This window comes from Hemiscyllium ocellatum, chromosome 36, assembly GCF_020745735.1.
Source record: "Hemiscyllium ocellatum isolate sHemOce1 chromosome 36, sHemOce1.pat.X.cur, whole genome shotgun sequence".
Taxonomy (NCBI): Eukaryota; Metazoa; Chordata; class Chondrichthyes; order Orectolobiformes; family Hemiscylliidae; genus Hemiscyllium; species Hemiscyllium ocellatum.
In genome coordinates, this window is record NC_083436.1 from 43177632 (window position 1) to 43203611 (window position 25980).

Genomic DNA, 25980 nt, shown 5'->3' on the forward strand with positions numbered 1-25980 from the left:
ACAAGGCAACAGCATATAAAACAGTCATTGCTGCTCCTGGAATTTGAGGAAATCACCTCCAACACCTAAAATACCTCAAAATAGGAGCAGCTCTTACAGCCAGAAATATTTCTCATCCGCCATCTTGGATTATCCAGAACCTAGATTTTCTGATGAAGAATCATATTGGACTCAAAATGTTAACTCTATTCCTCAGTCCCGGGATGTTGCGAGATCTGCCAAGTTTTTCCAGCACTTTCTGTTGGTTCAGTTCTCCAGCATTTACAGTGTTCTGCCAGGATTGACTTGGATTGTCTGATGATCAAAGACTAACCTCCAGGACATGGCTGTCTGCAGAACCTAGCTGAATAAAAACAAGCTCAATAAGAAACAGTGCTTCAACAATTTTTCAAGTATGCCTATTTGGTTATTAATCATAGCAATATTTGGAATGTGGGGAAAAAAGCTGATTGCATCATAATTGGGATTATTCAGTTGGAAAATGAATGAAGAGCACATTCATTTTCTGAACAGGGAAGGAAAGAGGGGCCATAGAACATAGAAGATAGAACAATACAGCACAGAACAGGCCCTTCGGCCCACGATGTTGTGCCGAACATCTATCCTAGATTAAGTACCCATCCATGTACCTATCCAATTGCCGCTTAAAGGTCACCAATGATTCTGACTCTACCACTCCCACGGGCAGCGCATTCCATGCCCCCACCACTCTCTAGGTAAAGAACCCACCACTGACATCTCCCCTATACCTTCCACCCTTCACCTTAAATTTATGTCCCCTTGTAACACTCTGTTGTACCCGGGGAAAAAGTTTCTGACTGTCTACTCTATCTATTCCTCTGATCATCTTATAAACCTCTATCAAGTCACCTCTCATCCTTCACCGTTCCAATGAGAAAAGGCCAAGAACTCTCAACCTATCCTCGTACGACCTATTCTCCATTCCAGGCAACATCCTGGTAAATCTTCTCTGCACCCTCTCCAAAGCTTCCACATCTTTCCTAAAGTGAGGCGACCAGAACTGCACACAGTACTCCAAATGTGGCCTAACCAAAGTCCTGTACAGCTGCAACATCACTTCACTACTCTTGAATTCAATCCCTCTGCTAATGAACGCTAATACACCATAGGCCTTCTCACAGGCTCTATCCACCTGAGTGGCAACTTTCAAAGATCTATGTACATAGACCCCAAGATCCCTCTGTTCCTCCACCTGACTAAGAACCCTACCGTTGACCCTGTATTCCGCATTCTTATTTGTTCTTCCAAAATGGACAACCTCACACTTGGCAGGGTTGAACTCCATCTGCCACTCCTCAGCCCAGCTCTGCATCATATTTAAGTCCCTTTGCAGCCGACAACAGCCCTCCTCACTGTCCACAACTCCACCAATCTTCGTATCATCTGCAAATTTACTGACCCAACGTTCGACTCCCTCTTCCAAGTCATTAATAAAAATTACAAACAGCAGAGGACCCAGAACTGATCCCTGCGGAACTCCACTTGTATCTGGGCTCCAGGCTGAATATTTACCATCTACCACCACTCTCTGACTTCGACCGGTTAGCCCGTTTTCTATCCAATTGGCCAAATTTCTCTCTATCCCATGCTCCCTGACTTTGGGCCACTGCAACAATGGAATATCAGAACCCAATGAAGGGGTGTAGCTTTCTGGGAAGTGGGAGGTTATTAAGGACCTGTGTAATCAGTAATGTGGACGTACCTGCCCCAAGTGGATCGCAACGGCTCAAAAGGCTCATCACTATCTCCCTGAGGGAAATTAGGGATGGACAACATGTGCTGGCCTTTTGCCTGCACCACTCATATACCATGGAAAAAAAAATTATAACCTCCAAGACTATGCCAAACCAGGATTGACAACATTAGTTGTACAGGATATGCTGTACAATCTGTTATTAAAAACTTCCTCCTCAACTTCCTTCTATTGAAAATATTTACTATTCCATAATAATTGCACCAGGAGAAAGTACTTTATTGTGGACAAGTCCATACTAGAATACTGAAACAAGGGGAAGTTGACGATGGGGTCATTTTGTAAACCAGAGACCGTGGTAATGCACTGTAGACATGGGTTCGAATCCTACTTCAGCAACTGGTGGACAGACCGCACCAAGCGATCCCACAACCAACGATCAAATCTGAACTCCACAGTCCTGCCACATCCAGTCATGAATGATGTCCAACACCGGCACCTCCAAATCTGTCACGAATGATGGCAGACAGTTAAACAACTCACTGGAGGAGACTCCATAAATATCTCCATTCTCAACGATGGAACAGCCCGGCACATCAGTGCAAAAGGTAAGGCTGAAGCATTCGCAACAATCTTCAACCAGAATTGTCGAGTGGATGATTCTTCACTATCCTATCTACCTGCGACTCCTCTTTTAAGGAGCTATGAACCTGCACTCCAAGATCTCTTTGTTCAGCAACACTCCCTAGGACCTTACCATTAAGTGTATAAGTCCTGCTAAGATTTGCTTTCCCAAAATGCAGCACCTCGCATTTGTCAGAATTAAATTCCATCTGCCACTTCTCAGTCCATTGTCTCATCTGGTCCAGATCCTGTTGTAATCTGAGGTAACCATCTTCACTGTCCACTACACCTCCAATTTTGGTGTCATCTGCAAACTTACTAACTGTACCTCTTTTGCTCACATCCAAATCATTTATGTAAATGACAAAAAGTAGAGGACCCAGCACCGATCCTTGTGGCACTCCACTGGTCACAGGCCTCCAGTCTGAAAAACACCCTCCATCACCACCCTCTTTTCAACCTTTGAGCCAGTTCTGTATCCAAATGGCTGGTTCTCCCTGTATTCCATGAGATCTAACCTTGCTAATCAGTCTCCCATGGGGAACCTTGTCGAACACCTTACTGAAGTCCATATAGATCACATCTACTGCTCTGCTCTCATTAATCTTCTTTGTTACTTCTTCAAAAAAACTCAATCAAGTTTGTGAGACATGATTTCCCACGCACAAAGCCATGTTGACTATCCCAAATCAGTCCTCGCCTTTCCAAATACATGTACATCCTGTCCCTCAGGGTTCCCTCGAACAACTTGCCCACCACCAAGGTCAGGCTCACTGGTCTGTAGTTCCCTGGCTTGTCTTTACCACCCTTCTTAAACAGTGGCACCACATTTACCAACCTCCAGTCTTCCGGCACCTCACCTGTGACTATCGATGATACAAATATCTCAGCAAGAGGCCCAGCAATCACTTCTCGGGTACACCTGTTCAGGTCCTGTGGATTTATCCACCTTTAACCATCCAGCACTTCCTCCTCTGTAATCTGGACGTTTTGCAACACGTTTCGGGTCCAGAGACCCTTCCTCAGAACTGACTGTAGCCCGGAATAGGTTGGGTGTACATGCAGAAGGTGGGGTGGATGAAGGAGCCCAGACAGAGGGGGGATGGGGAACAAAGGGTTTGACAGAAAAGGAGTGGGTAAAGGGACAGTCTGGTGGAATGAATATCTCCTGATGAACTCTCCATGTGTTTTACCCTGTCTGGGAGACCAGCTTGTTAATAAAGACGGAGAAGGAGGATCTTCCTTTCCCCTCTGCACCACTTCCTCATCAGTTACATTCCTTACTACAGGTCCCAGGGTGCAGCTGAACCCAGTCAGTGGAGGTGGGTGGGAGGAGCCGCTTGTAAGTTCCTGTAACTTGCCCTGCTTGGAGAGAGGAGGGTTTGTGTGAGGAGCCTAGCGCTGGCTGTGAAAGGCTCGGTCAGAGAGAGAGAGAGAGAGAGGAGAGGGAGCTGACTGATGGGACCGAGCTCTCCCCGAGGGAGATGGACAGCTCAGTGAATGTGCAGCTTTCCAGGGGCCGAGCCGACGACCGGGAGGATGAACTATCTGAACTCGAGTGAGTCGAGAGCTCCCTTCTGCTTTACAAATCTGTGTTTTCTTATACAGTATTACAAATACAAACTCTGCTGTGTCTTTGTTAGGGGTGGAGGATACATTCTATGTTGTAATTAAGTGCAATTTTCTCCTTGAAAAGTGACAGTTTATATAAAGTGCCTTTTTCTGCTGCCGTGTCAGTTTCAGGATGTTCTGGTCAATTGTTTCTTATTGAGAAATCGGGAAAGTTTATTTTTCTCTGTGAAGTAAGGACGAATTCATCTCTAATAGACAGATGTAATCAGCATTCCTGGTCAGTCTGCTGTCTCCTACATTAACCTTTCTGACAGCACCCAGGGAGCATTGTGCTCTGTACAGTGGACTCCCCACCGGTTAGAATTCGCAAACCTTCTATCATTTCTCTCAATCTATCAACGTGTCACCATCAGGCCTGTGGTCCAGTCTTTTAAAAGTGCAAGATCTCTCATCATTTCCAAAAGGAAATATGTGACACCCTCTCTCTCTCTTTCCTGAATCAGTCTGTCCCAATCATTGGCGAATTCAAATTGCCAATGGTTTGCCCATTTCATTGAGGAGAACATAAAACTCTGGGGATTGGACATAAACTGCTATTGTGGCAGTAGCTGGAAATCTGAAAGGAGGACACAGAATGTTGGAGAAACTCAGCAGGTCTAACAGCATGTGTGGAGAGAGAAACAGAATTAATGTTTCAAGTCCGGACGTCTTCAGTGAAATTCTCTGTTTTGGGGTGAATTCATTGCTCCCTTCTTGGCAACAGCAATACCTCCAGTGATAGGAGAGCTTATGCTCAAAACATTGACTCTCCTGCTCCTCGGATGCTGCCTGACCTGCTGTGCTTTTCCAGCGCCACACTTTTTGACAGTGATCTCCAGCATCTGCAGTCCTCACATTCTCCCAGACCTCAGTAATAGGTGCCAAAAATCTATTATTGCAGGGACCCTGTGTTTTATTTTCAAGTAAACCTGTTCAGAGATACTATAGCACACCTCTGGAATAGGTGGGACTTGAAGCTGAGTCTCCTGGCTCAGAGGTAGGGACACTATCACTCCACCAAAAGTATCCTGTAAAGTTTTGATGATGGATTCCAATTCTGTCCAGATAATTGGCTCCAAACTATTCATTTTATTCCTGTTGAACACAGAGGGACACAAAACTGCTGAAATCTGGACCCACTCTGCTTCCCTTTAACTGGAAAAATATGCTCATTCACAATGTGATGTGTCACCTATTGAGTGAACACAAATGCAGTCCCAAACTGACTTGTTTTGAGCTAATGTTGGTGAGAACTGTACTTATGTGTAAAGTGTCAGGGTGATTCCAAGTTATTGTGTGGAATGTATAGCAGGGTAGCAGGCCACTCAGTCCAATGTATTGGTGTTTATGCTTGAGACGAGTCTTCTCCCAAACTTTTTTGTTTCACTTAATCAGCATATTCTTCTTCTGTACCTTTCTCCCTCATAGAGTCATGGTCATAAAAATACACAGCACTTCACTCCAACTCATCCATGCCGACCAGATATTCTAACCCAGTCTAGTCCCATTTGCCAGCGCTTGACCCATATCCCTCAAAACCCTTCCTACTCATATACCCACCCAGATGTCTTTTAAATATTGTAATTGTACCAGCCTCCACCACATCCTCTGGCAGCTCATTCCATACACACACCACCCTCTGTGTGAAAAAGTTGCCCCTTAGTTTCCTTTTAAATTTTTCCCCTCTCACCTTAAACCTATGCCCTTTAGTTCTGGACTCCCCCACCCCAGAGAAAAGACCTTGTCTAGTTACCCTATCCATGCCCCTCATGACTTTATAAACCTCAATAAGGTCACCCCTCAGCCTCTGACGCTCCAGGAAAAACAGCCCCAGAGTATTCTGCCTCTCCCTATAGCTCAAATCCTTCATCCGTGGCAATATCCTTGTAAATCTTTTCTGAACCCTTCCAACTGGAGGGAGACCAGAATTGCACACACTATTTCAAAAGTGGCCTATACTTATGTGTTTATCCAGCTTCCTCTTAAATATATCTGCACTGTTCACCTCAACTACCACATGTGGTATCCAGTTCCACATTTTTCCCAGCATCTGGGCCAAAGACTTTTCGCCTGAGTTCCTGACTGTCACTAATAAATCCAATCTTTCATCAAAATCCCCTTGTTATTGTGTCACCCACAAGACACCTGGTCTCCAACATTACCCTATCAAACCCTTCCATAATCTCAGTCAGAAACACCTCAGCCCTCCCACTTCATGGGAAAGGCACCCAACCCTGTTTACTCCCCATGAAAGTTCTGCTATCATTCTAGTCAAACTTTCTTTGCCTTCTCCACTGTTTCTACCTCCTGTTTGTTGTGTGATGACAAAGACTAGTTACAGCCCTCCAGTTGTTTGAAACTGAAAACAGGAACTACTAGAAACATTCAGCCAGTTCGTCAGAGTCTGTGGAGAGAACACATGGAGCAAGAATGTAGGTTGGGCCCTTTCTCAGAATGGAAAAGGAGAGGTGAACAACAGTTTTTTGACTGGAATTGTAAAGAAAGGAGAGCATGGAAGCAAGATGCTTAACAAAAATAACAAAGGAGGAATCAGTGGAATGATAATTGGAAAGCAGCATTCATCAACAAAGATTTTCTGCATAGTTACTGACTGACACACCAAAGGGAAAATGACATTAATATTACCAATTAGCGTGTTAGTAATACCTGTATATCGGATTCTTAAGGAGCTTGACAGGATCAATGCTGAAATGATGTTTCCCCTCGTGGGAGAGTCGAGGGCTAGGGGGCACAGTCTCAGAATAAAGGGGCACCAATTTCAGACGGAGACGAGGAGGGATTTCCTCTGAGAGTTGTGAGTCTTTGGAACTCCTTGTCATAGAGAGCTGGAGGTGGGGAAGAGGCGAATGGGATCGGGGAGTGCAGAGTCCTTATAAGACTGAGATAGATAGATAGATTCTTGGTCAGTTGGGGAATCAAAGTTATGGGGAAAGGGCAGGGAAGTGAACATAAGGAATTTCGGCTAGGCAAGAGGACTGCAGATGCTGGAAACCAGAGTCTAGATTAGAGTGGTGCTGGAAAAACACAGCAGGTCAGGCAGCATCAGAGGAGCAGGTAAATCGATGTTTTGGGCAAAAGCCCTTCCTGACAAAGGGTTTTTTCCCGAAACGCTGATTTTCCTGCTCCTCTGATGCTGCCTGACCTGCTGTGCTTTTCCAGCAGCACTCTAATCCAGACATGAGGAATTTCAGATCAGCCATGATCCTACTGAATGTTGCAGCATATTTCCCACTCCTGTTCCTTATGATCTTACAGTGCACTTTGGACTTGCTTGGATCTAACCTCAAAGTGTTTCTTTAAATGACATTTATTAACAATCTGATGATCTAGCAGTGGACATTTCTGCCCAGAATTGCTCTTATTCCAACCTTCTAGTAGAGTGTCTTTCAAATCACAGGTCACAGCCATATCACAGGATATCTCCGAGGATAACGTACATATTCATTAAAGCCAATCTCACGTGTCAGGACATGAAATTAAACATGTTAATAAACAGAAATTAATGGAAACACTCAGCAGGTCCGTCATCATTTGTGGGGAAGGAAACAATTAATATTTCAAGGTGTGGATTTCCAGCATCTGTAGCCTTTTGAAGTTCAAGATTTAGGATGGAAATGTGGTCACCAAACATCTCCAATGCCCACATGTGCTGGGAAGTCTTGCATCCCTCTTGGATTGGTTTGATCCAATGTTTCCAATATAGGTACAACTTGAACCTGTGGTGTAGTGAGGCAAGTTCTCATTCTGTTACACAGATCAGATGAACTCCTGGTTTGTAATGGAGTTGGTGTGAAGCTGGATCAATGCTAAGGCTGGGAGCATGGGCACAGCCTTGGGAAAGCTGACATGTCTCAATAGGTCACACTCTCCCATCTGAATCAGATGGAGGTTTCAAGTCCCACTCCAAAAACTCTGAGCACTGTACTAATGCTGATACGCCCACTGCAGTGTTCAGTGTCAACAGTGCCATCTTGCAGATGAAATGATGAACCATGATCTGTGTTTGCCCCATACAATGGGCACAGAAGATTTAAGAAGAACAGAGAAATTCCCCTGGTAACCTGTCCAATTTTTACCCTTAAACAGACAACTAAAGAAACGTCATTATCTTGGTTGCTATTATGTTGTTGTGTCCGGGAACCTGCTCCGTGCAATTTATTTGCCGTGTTGCCTGCATTATAACAATGACAAGTTCAAAGGTACACAAATTCCTTCTGAAGTGCTTTTGAATATTTGAGCTTAAATAACTGTTGGTCATTTCTAAAAGCAGAAAACAGTGTCTCACATCCTGAAAGTATCCAGGAAGGAACTGAATATTCCTGCAAGTAAAGGCTAATTACTGCAGATACTGGCAAACACAGAGTGCTGGAGAAGCTCAGCAGGTCTGGCAGCATCAGAAATAGAGTTAACGTTTCGAGTCTGGTGTGACCCTCCTTCACTACCTTTTGAGCCGTATAAGTCTGTTTCTCCCTTCTCCCTGATGCCAGACCTGCTGAATTTCTCCAGAAATTTGAGTTTGTTTGACTTGAAAACAGTCCTATAGCCCTCTGTGTGGCGTAAATCCAAAATCTAAGTTACTTAACATTTGGGATGAGTAAATCTGATTGTGACATTCACAGTTAGAACAACTTACATTTATCCACCAATCTTTAAACAGAAAAACCGAAAGAATTTCACGAAGACTTAAGAAAGAAAGGGAAATTACGAAATATCTATAATTAAAGTAAAATACTCCAGATATGGGAAATTGGAAAAAAACCACAGAATGCTGGAGAAACTCAGCAGGTCTGGCAGCAACTGTGGAAAGAGAAACAGAGTGAATGTTCTGAGTCCAGTTTTGAAGAAGGGTCACTGGATTCAAAACATTAACTCTGTTTCTCTGTCCACAGATGTTGTCAGAGCTGCTGAGTTTCTCCAGCATTGTGTTTTTTTCCAATTTCCAGTATCTGGAGTATTTTGCTTTAATTATAGCTTTTAATTTTGGCTTTTGTATAAATATCTGTGCATGGTGGATAATAAAAGGCTTTTATAAGAAGTGGAAATTGGGAAATATCTGAAAGAAAGGTCTTGCTCTTACGTGACTCCTTTCACAACTTCAGAAAAATCCCCAAACTGCCTGAGGCAGTCTAGTCTCCCTGCTAAACTCAGCAACCTGTTTACACACAATAAACATTGACAAGGACTCAAAGGGGTAAATAAAAAATCAATTGCTTTGCTTTCTTTTCCATGTTCATAGTAAAAGCAGTGCTCCCCTTACTTGGGCCTGGACCAGGAAGCTCAGAAAATTAATAATTAGCGTTAATTTAAACAGAAAAATTATGAGAAGTGATCTGATTGAGATCTTTATGATTCTGAAAAGGGACGTTAGGCTAGATATAGAGAAGGTATTTTCACTTGATGGGTAGATCAAAGTTAAGGGTCGTCAAAATAAGATAGAGACTAATAAATCAAATGGGAACAGCAGGAGATATGACTTTACACAAAAAAATGGAATTCACTAGCACTTGAATGTTAAATAAGGAAAATCGACGTTTCGGGCAAAAACCCTTTGTCAGGAAGGGCTTTTGCCCAAAACATCGATTTACCTGCTCCTCGGATGCTGCCTGACCTGCTGTGTTTTTCCAGCACCACTCTAATCTAGACTCTGGTTTCCAGCATCTGCAGTCCTCTTGCCTAGCCGAAATTCCTTATGTTCACTTCCCTGCCCTTTCCCCATAACTTTGATTTCCCCAACTGTTAGAAGTATAATTACTCTTGAGCCAAACCTAGATGAACACAAGGAAGGAAGGAATAGAAGGTTACATTGACAGAGTGAGATGAGCTGGGATAAAGCAGGAATTATGTGGAGCATAAAGGCCAGCACAGACCAGTTGGGCAGAAAAACCTTTTCTCTGCAATAGATTGCACAACATTTACAGAGCCACTGTTTGATTGCATCCTTTGATGCTGGGAAACATTATTTGCTTTGAGGTATTGAATGTTAAAGGAACACAAGTCTGATTAGAGTACGCTCGAGAGAGGACTCACACAGAATTGGATAGCCAGAGGGCACATGCTGTAATGAAGGAAACCGAGCTGGCAATTCAGATAGAATCTGGAATCAGCAGCCTCCTCCCGTACGGAGTCCTGCAGCCCATCATATCGAAAACACCTTTCCAGTTGATGCCACACTCTCTGCCCTTTTCCTATATGGGCCATTTAAATGATATCTTTGAACAGAAAGGTGACTGATGTTGGACAGTCTCAACGTTTGAACAGGATTTAAGTGGTGAGGGGGGAGATTTAAAAAGGAAATTCACAAGTTCCTGCAACAGACAGGATTTGGAGTTATAAGTGACATTGAACAATGTGGATGAGCTGACTATTCAGTTAGCACATAAAATAACTGAGGATTTATAGCAGGGCAACAGCCATTCAGCCAAATTATCAAGCCGCCTCCTATCCTACTTCATCTCTCCCTTTCAGCATATCCATCTGTTTCTTTCTCTTCGATGTGTTTATTCAGCTTCTCCATTGGATTTATCCATACAATTCCCCTCAATAATGCTGCAGTAACAATTTCAAACTCTCACCACTCTCCAGCTATCTCCCAAACTCCTTATTGTATTTATTAGTGACTATCACATATTTACGGCTCCTGGTTTTGGTCGGTCCATCAGTCAAATTCGTGGGACTCCCTGGGAGTGAAATTAAATTCCAAGAACTGCAGCCATTTGGGAAGGAGGCTTACCCACCACTGTCTCCAGGGCAGTTAGGGATGGTCAATGACTGTTGGCCCAACTAGAGATGCCCATGTCCATTGAACAAATCAGATCCCTTCTCATTTTTAATTACTTACAATAGTTTTCTTCAGAAGCATCTTATTAGAGAGCAGAAGCCCAAATTGTTTGGTTTTTACTGAGCGTTGTTCCTGTTTATTTTAGTATCATTCTTGCAAACCTGTTTCAACAATCCACTAAGATCAACAAAAACAAAATCAGCTTTTAATGTTAGTATAATTGTCTTAATCTTTGCATTGACTTTATTTAACTCAGTAGTAACCAGGAAGATCTGACTAGACATGCTATCGTGCTGTGGCTCAACTATAAAATTCCCTGAAGCTGAGTGACAGCTAAATGGCATGTGAATGGATGTAGGTGGATATTGCAAATCAATGCGTCAGCAATCCTCTCTGTGACAGGCCCAACAGCTGGACTGATTCACTCCGAAACCGTGCCAACAAACAAGAATTCAATCACAGGTGCTTACTAGAAGGTGCTTTTTCTTAAATTTCAAAACTCTAATTTTTTTATACTGAGTACAGATGCAAATTATTTCTGCTCAAACCAAATTTTTAAAAAATTACCCTTCATCATCTTTGTAACCAGGATCGTAATAAAGCGGAACCATTATAGTTTGAGCAACTCTGAGAGTTTGTATGGTGATGGAAGTTGCTGTCACAAGCAGGTGTGAAGGGGAATAACTGATGGTTTCCAGTTTGAATACTGCATTTATGTAGCATCTGAAGGCCTTTACATCCAGTGGAACTGTATTGATGTATTGTCACAGGTGTGATTGTGGAGAGATGTGACAGCCAATGACCGCACAGTAAGATCCCACAACAGCACTATGACAATGACCAGATCGTCTGTACCGATGCTGAATTAAGGGACTGTGTATTAGACCCATGAACTACTGAGAGCTCCACGCTACTTTTGGAAATAGTGGCTGGAGTGTGGTTTATGGAAAAACACAGCCGGTCAGGCAGCATCCAAGGAGCAAGAGCATTGATGTTTCAGGCATAAGCCCTTCATCAGAATTCCTGAGGAAGGGCTTCTGCCCGAAAAGTCGTCTCTTCTGTTCCTCAGATGCTGCCTGACCTACTGTGCTTTTCCAGCACCACACTCTCAAATCTGATCTCCAGCATCTGCAGGCCTCACTTTCTCCTCCGGATTAAGGTTCAGGTGAGAGATGAGGTCTCTGTGAAAGGTGCTGTATCAATCCTACCTTTACCTTCTATAGTTGGGGGCTGTTCCCCACACTTCCTACTTGAGGCTCTGGCTTTGTATCACTTATGCAACAACTGCATTTGTGCCAATTAAATGTGAAAATATTCATTTTGTGTTTCGTGAGACACGGATGTCACCAGCAAAGCTCACCCATTTCAAAGGGCAGCTGAGAGTCAAGCCTATTGCAATGGGTCATGAAGGCCCGCACGGAAAAGAATGGCAGACTGCTTTCCATGAAAGACTAGGTAAAAACAAGGACTGCAGACATCCAGTATGCCAGCTGGGTTTTACAACAATTGATAGTTTCATGGTCACTATCATTGAAACTAGCTACTAATTCTGGATTTGTTCACTGAATTTATTTGTTCACTGAATTTAAATTCCACCTGTCTCTCTGGGGGAGGGGTTTGACCCCGTGTCTCCAGAGCTTTACCTGGGTCCCTGGATTACTAAGTGAAAATGAGGACTGCAGACACTGGACAGTCAGAGTCGAAAAATGTGGCCCTGGATTACTAGCGCAGTGAAAGTACCACTACTCACCGTCTCAATCCAATTCCAAAATTTTCCAGTCATAAAAGCAAGTTACAGTTATTTACTAATTAATCCATAAGCTATTCATTTTACTCATTGTGTGCTTCAGAGCTTAAATCTTGCCCTTCCCTATTCCTGTAACCTCCAGCTTCCATCACCCAGCAAATTCATCCCTAGTTTCAATCCTTTCTCGATACTGGTAGCCCCATCACCTCGGCCCCCAAACCCTGGCATTTATTGCTTTCCTCATTGACCCATGCCTGTAGTCGTATCCCTGTCCTACTCTCCTCATCACATCTGTGAAGTACATTTGGATGTGTTTCTAATGTTGTAGGTGCAAGGTAATTTGTTGTTGTAAATCCGATTGTCATTGTGTAATATATCCTGGATTCAGCCAGGTTTGATCACCTGTATTTTTAAAGGCACATGAATTGGTGTTCAATCTGAAGAATTCATGGAAAGATTGGTTGAGGGAAGGGGAAAACCAGAGAATTTCTAAATTTTCAATGTGTTGTGGTTCTGTTCGCCGAGCTGGAAGTTTTTGCTGCAAACGTTTCGTTCCCTGGCTAGGGAACATCATCAGTGCTATTGGAGCCTCCTGTGAAGCGCTGCTTTGATGTTTCTTCTGGTATTTATAGTAGTTTGTTCTTGCCGCTTCCGGGTGTCAGTTTCAGCTGTAGTAGTTTGTATGTGGGGTCCAGGTCGATGTGTCTGTTGATGGATGTTCTTGCCGTTTCCGGGTGTCAGTTTCAGCTGTAGTGGTTTGTATATGGGGTCCAGGTCTATGTGTCTGTTAATGGAGTTTGTGGATGAATGCCATGCCTCTAGGAATTCCCTGGCTGTTCTCTGTCTGGCTTGTCCTATGATGGTAGTGTTTTCCCAGTCAAATTCATGTTCCTGGTTGTCTGAGTGTATGGCTACTAGGGATAGCTGGTTGTGTCGTTTTGTGGCTAGCTGATGTTCATGGATGCGGATCGTTAGCTGTCTTCCTGTTTGTCCTATATAGTGTTTTGTGCAGTCCTTGCATGGTATTTTGTAGACTACGTTAGTTTGGCTCGTGCTGGCTATTGGGTCCTTTGTGTTCCTTCTTCTGATCCCCTCCCCAGGTGGAAATATCCTCTCAGTACGTACCCTATCCAGTCCCCACGGGACCGTGTGTGTTTCAATATGTGGCCAGTGTGTCTAACATCAGTGGTAGGGAAACACATTCAGAAAACATTCTGTGGGATGGAATTAATCACCAGGTGGAGAAGAAAGGATTAATCGAGAATAATCAGCATGGCTTTGTCACGGGGAGATCACAGGCAACAAACTTGATTGAAAATTTTGCAAGTTGCGTGGAGAAGAGTTGTGCAGTTGATACCAACTAAATGCATTTCATTGAGGCTTTTGACAAGTCTCATACAGGAGACTGATCAAGAATGTAAGATCACATGGGATAGAGGGCAATTTGGCAAATTGGATCCAAAATTGACTTGGCGGCATGAAGCTTGTGATCTTGTGGTCTTATGAACTTAAAGGTCTTATGCCTTGGAACCCCATGTCTAGTGTATCACAGGGTTCAGTACTATGTCCCATGCTGTTTGTTGCGTACATTAGTGATCTAGATTTAAACATAGAAGAGATGATCAGTAAGTTTGCAGAGGACATGTCTATTAGTGAATAACTAGGAGGAAAGCTTTAAACTACAGGATGATCTAGATGGGCTGGTCAAATTGACAGGACAGTGGCAAATGAAATTTAATCCTAAAAAATGTGAGCTGATGCATTTTGAGAGGATTAACAAGGCAAGGGAGTACACAGTGAATGGTCAAACCCTTAGAAGGACAGAGGATGAGAGGGCCCTTGGTGAGCATGTCCATAGATCCTTGAAGAAGACAAGATGGTTGATAAGATGGTCAAGGTGACATGTGGGATTCTTACTTTTAGTCAAGGCATTGAATACAAGAACAGGGAGGTTATGATGGCACTGTATATAATGTTAGTGAGGCCACTGCAGGCGCATTGTAGTTCTGGTTACCACACTACAGGAAGGATGTGGTTGCACTGGAGGGTGTGCAGAGGAGATTCACCAGGATGTTGTCTGGGATGGAGTGATTCAGCGATGAAGTGAGACTGGACAAGTTTTCTGTTTTCTGTTTTTCTTAGAGCAGAGAAGGCTGAGGGGGTGGGGGAAGAGTCTGATTAAGGCGTGCATAGTTATGAGTGGCACAGACAGGGTAGATAGGAACAAACTTTCCCCCTTAGCAGAGGGCTCAATTATAGGGGCATAGATTTGAAGTAAGGGACAGGAATTTAGAGGGTATTTGTTAAAACATTTATTTGTCCATATGATGGTGGGTGTCTGAAACTTTGCATGTAGTGGTGGTGAAGGTGGGAACCCTCAAACACTTAATAATTATTTAGATGAGCATTTGAATAGCCATTGCATACATGGCTACAGCCACATGTTAGAAAATGGGACGAGAGTAGATGAGTGTTGATGTTTAGCATGCTGAAGACCCTCTTTCTGTGCTGTGCAACTCTGATTCTAAGATCCCCTTTGTGATGAATCTGCTCCTTTAACAAGGTTAAGCTGTCCTTGGCTTTTTGTCAGAGAAGTCATAATTGACACATACTCCGAAAAGTCTGAGGTTGAAGGGTTTTAGAGCCAAGTTGTTTATAGATAATAGATACTGCCTCAGGCAGAAGGCTTTCAAGTAAAAATAGAACACTTGTACAATGAAAGGTGAGTGGTGTATCTCACAGCTTGGCTCTTCTCTGGTTTGGTTTGGTTTGGGTTCCAGCAGTAGTGTGGAGAAAGCTGCTGGACTCAAAGAAGCAGATCCAGGCTGGTTCTCTCTCTCTAACCTCTATGCTGTAAGAATCTGTGTTTGATTTTACCTTTTGTGCTAAGGAGTGTTTATGGGGATTGTTCACGTACTTGGAACAGCATCACTAAATTGGGATGATCTATTGGGTTTTCGGAGAGGTTAAGTTATTCGGTATTCTGTTTTCTGATGTTTGTGTTCCGTTTGGTAACCTTGTAATTAAATTCTGTTTTCTTTTAAAATAAGAAATTTGCCCAATGGCATCCCACCTGGAATATCCACTGTACACCTGCTTAAAACTGCTAGCAAAGTTAGGATCTGGCCTACATTCTTGAAAGGTTTTGAGGGGGTCTGGCCATAACACCTCTTAGTTTGGGAGAAGATTTGTAGCTCGGCTGCTCGTTGTTGTGATTCTATTCGCTGAGCTGGGAGTTTTTGTTGCAAACGTTTTGTCCCCTTTCTAAGTGACATCCTCAGTGCTTGGGAGCCTCCTGTGAAGCACGTCTGTGATGTTTCCTCAGGCATTTATAGTGGCTTGTCTCTGCCGCTTTCGGTTGTCAGTTGCTGTCCGCTGCAGTGGTCGGTATATTGGGTCCATTGCGATGTGTTTGTTGATAGAATCAGTGGATGAGTGCCATGCCTCTAGGAATTCCCTGGCTGTTCTCTGTTTGGCTTGCGCTATAATAGTAATGTTTGTTTGGCTTGCGCTATAATAGTAGTGTTCTACTATAACACCTCTACAATAACACCTCTTACTCTGCTGAACTCCACTGGCTACAAGCTAAGCCTGGAGAAAGTGAGCACTGCAGGTGTTGGAGATCAGAGTCGAGAGTTTAGTGCTGGAAAAGCTCAGCAGGTCAGGCAGCACCCAAGGAGCAGGAGGGTCGATGTTTCAGGCATAAGCCCTTAATCAGAAAAGGACCAAGCCTGTCCAATCTTTCCTTATAAAATAAATGCCTCACCACAGGAATAAGCATGTAAGCCTTCTCTGATTTATCTTAACTCCATTATATCCTTTCTCAAATCAGCCATCCAAAACTGTATATGGTACTCTCACTCAGCCCTACGGAGGCTGTAAAACCTCCCTCCTTTTAACTTCTATCCCTCCTGCAGTCAACACCAGCTTTCCATGTGCTTTACTAATTATTTGCTGTACCTGAATGCTAACATTTTGTGATTTACATATCTGGATGCTCACGTTCTATTCTGCAATCTCTCTCCCTTTAAATAATATCCGACTCAATCTTGGTGTCATTGGTCTAGATTAGAGTGGTGCTGGAAAAGCATAGCAGACCAGGCAGCATTCAGGGAGCAGGAAAATCGACGTCATTGAGCACACATTCAACCCCTGCACATACAAGTCATTGATAATGAATTTTAAATAGTTGATGCCCCAGTTTTGATCCTTGAGACAATCCACTATTTACAGCTTGCCAATTCAAAAATTACCCTACTCTCTATTTCCTGTTGTTGTTAGCCAATCCTTTTACATACTAATGCGTTGCTCCCTACTCTGTGTGCTCTTATCCTACAGAGCAATCTTTGAACAACACATTTATCAAATTACTTTTGAAAATCAAAGTACATTATATCTGTCGATTTTACCATTTATTCATGTTACTTCCTCAAAAAAACACACATAATTTTGTTAAACATTATATTTCCTTCCTAAAGCCATGTTGACTCTGCCCAATCACATTTTTTTAAACAATTATCATTGCTATAACCATCTTAATAATGGGTTTTATATTTTTATACATTTTTATATTAATATATTTTTATTATGTCTGTGGCTGAGGGCACTGTTGATAAGACCAATAATTATTACCCCTCCTAGTTTCCCTCCTGTAGATGGTATTGAGGCACATCCTGGAATAGACTTGAATATTCTGCTTGATGCTATTCTGTTTGTAAGGGTAGTTAAGAACCGAATCTCATTGCTGTAGCTCTGATGTCATATGTAGGCCAGACTGGGTAAGGATGGCAGATTTCCTTCCCTAAGGATCATTAGTGAACCTGATATGTTTTATAACAATCGATAACAGTTTCTTGGTCATCAGCTTGTCCCAGTCACACTGAAGCATCTCTGTATCCTCACAGCTCACCCTCATACCTAGCTTTGTGTTGTGTTGGAAATATTACATTTAGTTCTCCCATCCAAATCATTAATAAATATTGTGAATAGCTGGGGTCCAAGCACAGAAGCCTGTAGTACTCAACTAGTCACCGCCTGCCATTCAGAAAAGACAGGCTCACCCCTACTCTCTCTGTCCTGTCTGCCAACCTGTTTTATATCCATTTCAATACACTCACCAAATTCCATGTGCTTTAATTTTACATGCTAATCTCTTGTGTGGGACTTAGTCAAAAGCCTCTGAAAATTTACTGGCTTCCCTTATCAACTTTGAGATATATCCTTGAAGGATTCCAGTAGATCTGTCAAGTGTGAATTCCCTTTCATAAACCACGCTGACTCTGTTCGCTCCTATCACTGTTTTCCAAATGCTCTGTTATTAAATCTTTTACCATAGACTTTAGTATTTTCCCCACCACCGACGTCAAGCTGAACTAGCCTGTACTTCTCTCTGTCTCCCTTTTAAAGATCCCCTCCAATCTGTGCGAACTGCTCCAGAGTCTATAGAACCAACAATTGCATCCACTATTTCTAGGGTCACTTCCTGAAATACTCTGGGATGTGGATTATCAGGGCTGGGGGAGTTATCTATCTTCAATCCCATCAATTTTCCCAGCACCAGTTCCTCCCTCTCATTAAATCCTGTGTTCCCCAATATTTCTTGTGTTATTGTGTCTTCCTTTATGAACACAGAATCAAAATATGTACTCAGTTAGTCATTTAATTATTACTCAATAAACAGGGAAATTCCCTGTTTCTGACTGAAAAGGACTGACATTCGTCTTGACCAATCTTCTCTTTACAAACATAGATAAACTCTTACATCAGTCTTTATTTTCCCCATAATCTTACTCATTCTGTATTTTCCCTTTCTTAATCAAACTCTTTGTCCTTCTTTGCTGAATTCTAAACTACTGCCACTCCTCAGGTCTGTTGGGTTTTTTTCTGGCCAAATTGTATGCTTCTCCATTGGATCTAACACTATCTCTAACTTCATTTGTTAGTCATAATTTGCCACCTTTCCCATGCCAGATAGGAATGAACAATTGTTGCAGATCACCTGTAGACTTTGTAATTGTTTGCTATTGCCTTTCCAGCATCATACCTTTAAGAATTGTTCCCCAATCCATCATAATTGAAGAGTGTGTCCTTGTAGAGGGAGACACCCTTGGAAGAGGCTTTGCAGTAAGGTTATAATCAACTAGAAGAAAGTGAGGACTGCAGATTCTGGAGATCCATCGTAGCCAACTTGCTCCTCGTCCCATTGTAATTTCCTTTATTTAGACTCAGGACCCTAGTCTCAGAATTAACTATGTCACACTCCATCGTGATAAGGATGCTATCATGTTACTCATCCCCAAGGGGTCTTGCACAACTAGATGGGTAATTATTCCTCTCTCTTTATATAATACCCAGCCGAGGGTGACATGTCCTCTCAGTGCTTCCTCAGATGTATTGGTCTAGAAAACCATTCCATATACACTCCCAAGAGTTCCACCTCGATGGTATTCTTACTAATTTGAGTTGCCCAGTGGATATGTGGATTAAATTTCCTCATAATTAAATTCCTTTATTACATTTGTCTCTCATTTCCAGGTTAATGCCATTACCAACATCACACCTGAAGTTTGGAGATCTATAATCAACCCCCCGCTGATGCTTTTTTTTTACCCCTTGATGTTTCTAGGCTCTGCCCCTACAGATTCCATATCTCTATTGTGTTGATTTCCTCTTCAACCAGCGATAGTTTGTCCTTAATAGTGTTATTCATGACCCTGTAGGCTTACCCTGGAATCTTTGGGAGTGGGCAGTTGATCTCCAGTGTAGCTGCTGTGAACAAACCTGGAAGACCAATACACCTTCCCACTCAAAGTCGTACATGGTGGTTGTGATAAACCACCTGATGAAGGAGCAGCGCTCCGAAAGCTAGTGCTTCCAAATAAACCTGTTGGACTATAACCCTGGTGTTGTGTGATTGTTAAATTGATGGATAGTATAACTGTACAGCATTCCCCCTGCCTAACAGATAGTTCCAAGTCTCAACTGGGATTTGGGCTCCCCAACTTTTGACACTGAGGTGAGAGAGCTGACTGAGGCAAGGCTGAACTGTATCTCATATCTTTTCATTTAGCAACATATTTCAATCCTGGAAGAATTTGTTCAAACAGACAGCCTGAAGTTGGTTCCAGTGCTGTCATGAGAAAGGCTTTTCCTCTTCATTGTGCACTTTAACCTGAATTCTGATTTTATCTCCATGGAGCTGCAAACACGGTGAATGAAAATGAGATCATTATTACGGAGATATCCTTCCCCTTTTGCGGTTTGTACTTGAAAGTTCTGCTATTACAGAAGTTGCAATAAAGTAGCAGTTGATTTGCTCTTCTCCACAAACTCCATGATCACAAACACAGAACAGTAACTTAAAAAGCATTCCTCCTAATTCTTTCTACTTTTGTGTTAAACCATGTGTGAAAGTCAGTTGTGGGATCAATTAAGTCACGGGGGAAACTGGTGACAAACAGAAATACTGCCCTTGCAAAACCAAATGTTGCTGCTAACATCTTGAGCTTGTTAGAGGATTATCTTCAAGCTCCTTCTGTAGTGTAGCAGGAGGTTTTAGGCTGAAATTTTCAGGTCAAAAGTACAAATCACAATGAGACTTCTGCACTCTGCCAGTGTTTAGTATATTTCAGTGTAATGGAGTTTGAAGTGTGTTGAATCAAACAGAAAAATTGGAAATATGGGTTGTCCATAATGTGGTACACATATCAGTATTTATTTGAATTTGTTCTTTGAGCTTATTGTACTGCCAACTGTTGCTGAGTCCTTTCCAAACAATACAGTTCGAATCTAATGAGCTAGGATTTATTCTTGGGATAACAGCCTTATTTAAATCCACCAAATTAAGCTTGCTGCCTTCGGGTGAGGGAAGATTAATGGTAAACTTGATGTCAACTTCTGTTCAACAACACTCCTGCAAAGCACCTTGGGATAGTTTACTACTTAAGGGTGATATATAAATGCAATTCAGGGATAGTTGGACCAGGCGGTGCTATATAATTCAACTACAGCTTGTGTAATTTCAAAAACATTCCTATTTTAAAAGAATGTGTGCATTTATAATGGAGGCCGGATGTTTTCTTGATGTCTCACCCCCCCATGCTTCCAACGCATACACTTTCACACTTCCTCTCCCCTTCCCTCTCTCACTCTTTTTCTCTCCCTCTCTATCTTATTCTTTTTCTCTCCCTCTCTCTCTCACTCTTTTTCTGAAGACCACAGTCTTAAGACCATGAGATATCAGAGCAGAATTTGGCCATTTGACCCAGCGAGTTTGCTCCACCATCTGATCATGGCTGATATATTTCTTAGCCCCATTCTGTTGCCTTGACCTTGTTACTAATCAAGAACCTGTCTGTCTCTGTCTTAAAGACACTCAATCACTTGGCCTCCACAGCCTTCTGTGGCAATGAGTCCCACAGATTCACCACCCTCTGGCTGAAGAAATTCCTCCTCATCTCAGTTTTAAAGAGTCATCCCTTCACTCTGAGGCTGTGCCCTCTGGTCCCGGTCTTTCCTACTGGTGGAAACATCGTTCCCCATGTTCACTCTATCTGGGCCTCTCAGTATTCTATCAATTCCAGTCAGATTCCTCCCGATCCTTCTAAACTCCATTAAGTACAGACCTTATAAGGACCTCAACCGCTCCTTATAGACAAGCCCTTCACCCCGGGATCATTCTTGTAAAATTCCTCTGGACTCTCTCAAACACAAGCACATTGCTCCTTACACACGGGGTAGTTTTGAGACAATGTGCTGATATTATGGGATTTCTGGAGGAGTCTCACTCTTTTTTTATTTTCTCTCTTCTCCCCTCTTTTCTCTTCTTATTGCTCTGTCTCTGTCTTTTTCCCTTCACTTCTTTCTGATGCTGGGGCTGGGGAAAGGAGCCACAGCTGGTTGCCTCTGGCGATTGTGAAATATTTCCCAACCTGACTGTGTTATATCCACATTCCCATTCCTGCTCCACCTGTCTCTTTAACTTCACTCCACCCCAATGTCTCAGGGACTGGATAGAGCTGGAGAGGTGTGAAGCTTCTTAGGTATCCCCCTCTGTCTGTTTCCTGGTGAATCTCCCTCCAAGCCCGTGTGATATCTGCCTCCTGTCTTTGTACCTATCTATATGTCTCTGTCTCCTGCACCATTCTTAGCTCCTCTCTTTCACTGTGGAAGAAGGTGTATCTCTGAATACAAGTGTCTTCATTTAAAGCTCATTCTAATAATGTGTTTTTGTTTTAATGTGGTTGGTATAATCGGACTTTTCTTCCACTAGCAGAGCTGCCTTTTACATTTTAGCACGGTTACTGAACATACTGACTCATTTCCCAAAAAGCAACCCAGCTGCCTCCCTCCCAACTCACTGCCTTGTTTCCTAACTCTCCCAGTCATTAACTTCTGTAATCATCACTCCTCCCTGATTCTCCCACTCCTCCCTCTCCCTCACTCGTCCCTTCTCTCCACTCAGCTCCTTCTCACAGGGAGAGAGGTGTTGGTGAGTGAAATGGAGTGGGTCATGGATGGCAAGTGATAGAGTGGGGAAATGGCTGGGCAGGAAGAGAGAAATGGCGATCAGGGGACAAGTTGAAATGTTTGGCGCTGGGTGTTATTAATAGTTGGTAAAAGGATTCTTGGGTCAGTTGTGCATACTGGTTGCTTTGAGCCTTTTAATAAAAAATTACAGGGCAGTTTCTAACATACAATGATAAATTAAAGCTTGGCTTAATCTCCTGGCATGGACGGAGGATTGGTTAACAGGCAGGAAGTGGAGAGTAGGAATAACTGGGCCGGTCTCAGGCTATGAACAGTGAGGTACCAGAACGATCAGTGTCTAGGCCTCAGCTTTTCACAATCTATGGCAGTGATTTGGTTCTGAGAGCCAATTGCAATATTTCCCAATAATGTAGATGATTCAACACTTGGTGGGAATGGGGAGTTTGGAGGAAAATGCAAAGGGGCTTCAAGGGGATTTAGACAGACTGAGTGTTTGGGTCTGATTATGACCGATGGAATATAATGTGGATAGCAGTGAGGCTGCACACAGTCCCAAAGTCATTGAGAGAAAATGCCCTAAAGGAGTGACCTCTAATTTTAAAGCAGTCCCCCTTAGTTCTGGTCTGACCCACACGAGGAGAGGTCCCTTCCATGTTGGAAAGACCACACCCTTTTATCTTTTTCTTTATTTTTGATTGTGGGCTGAAATGGAAAAAAGACCATTTTACAAAAACATGGACTGTGGAAGGAATTGATGCACTTTGAAAAACAGGTGACTGGAATTCATTGTGAGTTGTGTTTACACTGTTGCAAGCAGCAGGGGAAATGAGATAAGATGGCATGGCATTGGGGTAGATGTCGTCAAAAACGGTGACGTGAAAAGCACAGCAGGTCAGGCAGCATCCAAGAAACCGGAAAATCGACAATTTGAGCATAAGCCCTTCATCAAAGAACTTCAATGAAAACATTCCTGATGAAGGGCTTATGCCCAAAATGCTGATTCCCCTGCTCCTTGGATGCCGCCTGACCTGCTGTGCTTTTCCAGCACCACTCGACTCTGATTTCCAGCATCTGCAGTCCTCACTTTCTCTGTTGAGGTAGATGTGCAGAGTGAAATTCAACTGGCAACAGATAGCTGATTGGTTTGTGTAATTTGTGACCAGTTGGGGATGCCAAAAGGTCATCAGTTTAATGACAGCTTTCAGGCCCCTGGTCAGGTGAACAGCTTGGGTCTTGTAATGGGTGGGAGAGAAATCTCCGGACAGCTGGAATTGCAAATTCTACCTCCATCTCTCTGCAATAGAGATTCTTGAAGACAACCAATGATTTTCTCCCACAAGTTTCTGTAAGCTGTTGCTTTTAACCAGTAACTAAGAGACTTTGGAATCATTGTACCAATTGTCCTGTGTCTCCTGCAAAGATAAGAAAGAATCTGGACAAAGGAATCAAATAAAAGAAGGATTTGGGAAGCTAAAGGAACATCTCATCAAATTCTGACTGGAACTATTGAATTATGTTTCTTAGATATTTACCTCCACAAATAATCCAGCATTTTTGATTGTCATTGTGTGTGTGCATGTGTGTGTGTGTGTGTGTGTGTGTGTATGTAGAGGTTTAAAAGAGATTACTGTTTCAGCTGGTAAGATTATATGTTGATAAGTCATATGTATAAGCCACATGTCAATAACTATTTAGTTGGATTAAACATGGGATTTTCTTGAATATGGAAACCTGGTCAGTTTCTTCTGTTAACCGGACTCTATCAGACAGAAACTGAGGACTTTACATCATTTGATGAAACAACTAACCTTTCTGGTGACCTCAGGAGTAGTGGGGCCTGACAATTAATGCAGTTTTCCAAGTGGGTTGTAACAACATCCACTTCATCAAGACTGTTCAAGTCCAAACTGTCCAATATATCTCCCTGTAAGAGCATACTCAATCCAGGTGTGAATTGGGTAAACCTCTGAACCATCTCCAATACGTTTTAGAAACTTCCTTAAATAAGCAGAACAAAACTGCACACAAGATTTAAATTGTGGTCTCACCAATGCCCTGAATAATTGATGCTTAAAATCCTTACTTTCATGTTTAACTCCTCCATGATAGAGAATTGTATTCCGTTAGTTTTCTTGATTGTGTGCTGTGCATTCTGATCTTGAATCTTGCTTATTTCTTCACCAGTGGTCTTACAGTTGCAAGCTTCCAAATTATACACACCACTGCAGAATTAATAGAGTTTTGAAAGTTGATCTCCAATACATCCACTACCCCGTCACTATCTCTTCCAGCAGTCCCAAGTGAAGATCATCCAATTCCCAGAGTTTGTCAATTTTTAGTTCCATTAATTTCTCCAATACTAGTATTTCAATTATATTAGTTTCTTTCAGTTCCACACTCTCAGAAGACCTTTGGACCTTAGTTATTTCAGGGAGACATCTTGAATCTTTTTCTGTGTAGACGGTCCTATTTAGCTCTTCTACCATTTCTCCTTTTCCAGTTATAAACTCTTGTCTCCTCACCTATAATGGAACTGCATTTGTCTTTGCAAATCCCTTCCTTTCTATATAGTTCCACAAACCTTTACAATCTATTTTTATGTTGCTTGCAAGAGTCACAGAGTCGTAGAGTCATGGAGATATACAGCATGGAAACAGACCCTTCGGTCCAACCCTCCATGCCGACCAGATATCCCAACCTAATCTAGTCCCACCTGCCAGCACCGGCCCATATCCCTCCAAACCCTTCCTATTCATATACCCATCCAGATGCCTCTTAAATGTTGCAATTGTACCAGCCTCCACCACTTCCTCTGGCAGCTCATTCCACACACGTACCACCCTCTGAAAAAGTTGTCCCTTTGGTGTCTTTTTTATACCTTTCCCCTCTCACCCTAAACCTATGCCCTCTAGTTCTGGACTCCCCAAACACACACCCCCCACCCCTCCAACCCAGGGAAAAGACTTTGTCTATTTATCATATCCACAACCCTCATAATTTTATAAGCCTCTATAAGGTCACCCCTTAGCCTCCGACGCTCCAGGGAAAACTGCCCCAGCCTGTTCAGCCTCTTCCTATAGCTCAAATCCTCCAACCCTGGCAACATCCTTGTAAATCTATTCTGAACTCATTCACGTTTCACAACATCTTTCCAATAGGTAGGAGACCAGAATTGCACACAATATTCCAACAGTGGCCTAACCAATGTCCTGTAACAGCCGCAACATGACCTCCCAACTCCTGTATTGCAATACGCTGAACAATCAAGGAAAGCATACCAAATGCCTTCTTCACTATCCTATCTACCTGCAACTCCACTTTCAAGGAGCTATGAACCTGCACTCCAAGATCTTTGTTCAGCAACACTCCCTAGGATGTTACCATTAAGTGTATAAGTCCTGCTAAGATTTGCTTTCCCAAAATGCAGCACCTCACATTTATCTAAATTAAGCTCCATCTGCCACTCCTCAGCCCATTGGCCCATCTGATCAAGATCCCATTGTAATCTGAGGTTACCTTCTTCACTGTCCACTGCACCTCCAATATTGGTGTCATCTGCAAACTTACCAACTATGCCTCTTAAGTTCACATCCAAATCATTTATCTAAAAAATGAAAAGTAGTGGACTCAGCACCGATCCTTGTGGCACTCCACTGGTCACTGGCCTCCAATCTAAGAAGCACCCTCCACCTCTGTGTTCTACCTTCAAGCTAGTTCTGTATCCAAATGGCTAGTTCTCCCTGTATTTCATGAAATCTAATTTTGCTAACCAGTCTTCCATGGAGAACCTTGTCGAGCGCCTTACTGAAGTCCATATCGATCTTGTCCACCATTCTGTCCTCGTCAAACCTCTTTGTTACTTCTTCAAAAAAAAACTCCTATTTTCTCCTCCCTTTCGTCATTAACTTCTTGGTCCTTCATTGCCAAACTTTAAAATTCTTCCAATCCTCAGAACAGCTTTATAAACCTTTTTATTGGATGTAATAGTATCTTTAA

General features: G+C 42.7%; 1 protein-coding gene across 1 annotated transcript in view; it reads left to right on the top strand.

Annotated features, from left to right (window-relative positions):
• The first annotated feature begins 3708 nt into the window (after window positions 1–3708).
• The window catches only part of dapp1 (dual adaptor of phosphotyrosine and 3-phosphoinositides), a 69969-nt gene continuing 47697 nt past the window's right edge, over window positions 3709–25980 (top strand). Inside the window, exon 1 of the mRNA XM_060851383.1 lies at window positions 3709–3896. Within this exon, the coding sequence (XP_060707366.1) occupies window positions 3823–3896 (74 nt within the window). The 5' untranslated portion in view covers window positions 3709–3822. The remainder of the gene's footprint in view (window positions 3897–25980) is intronic.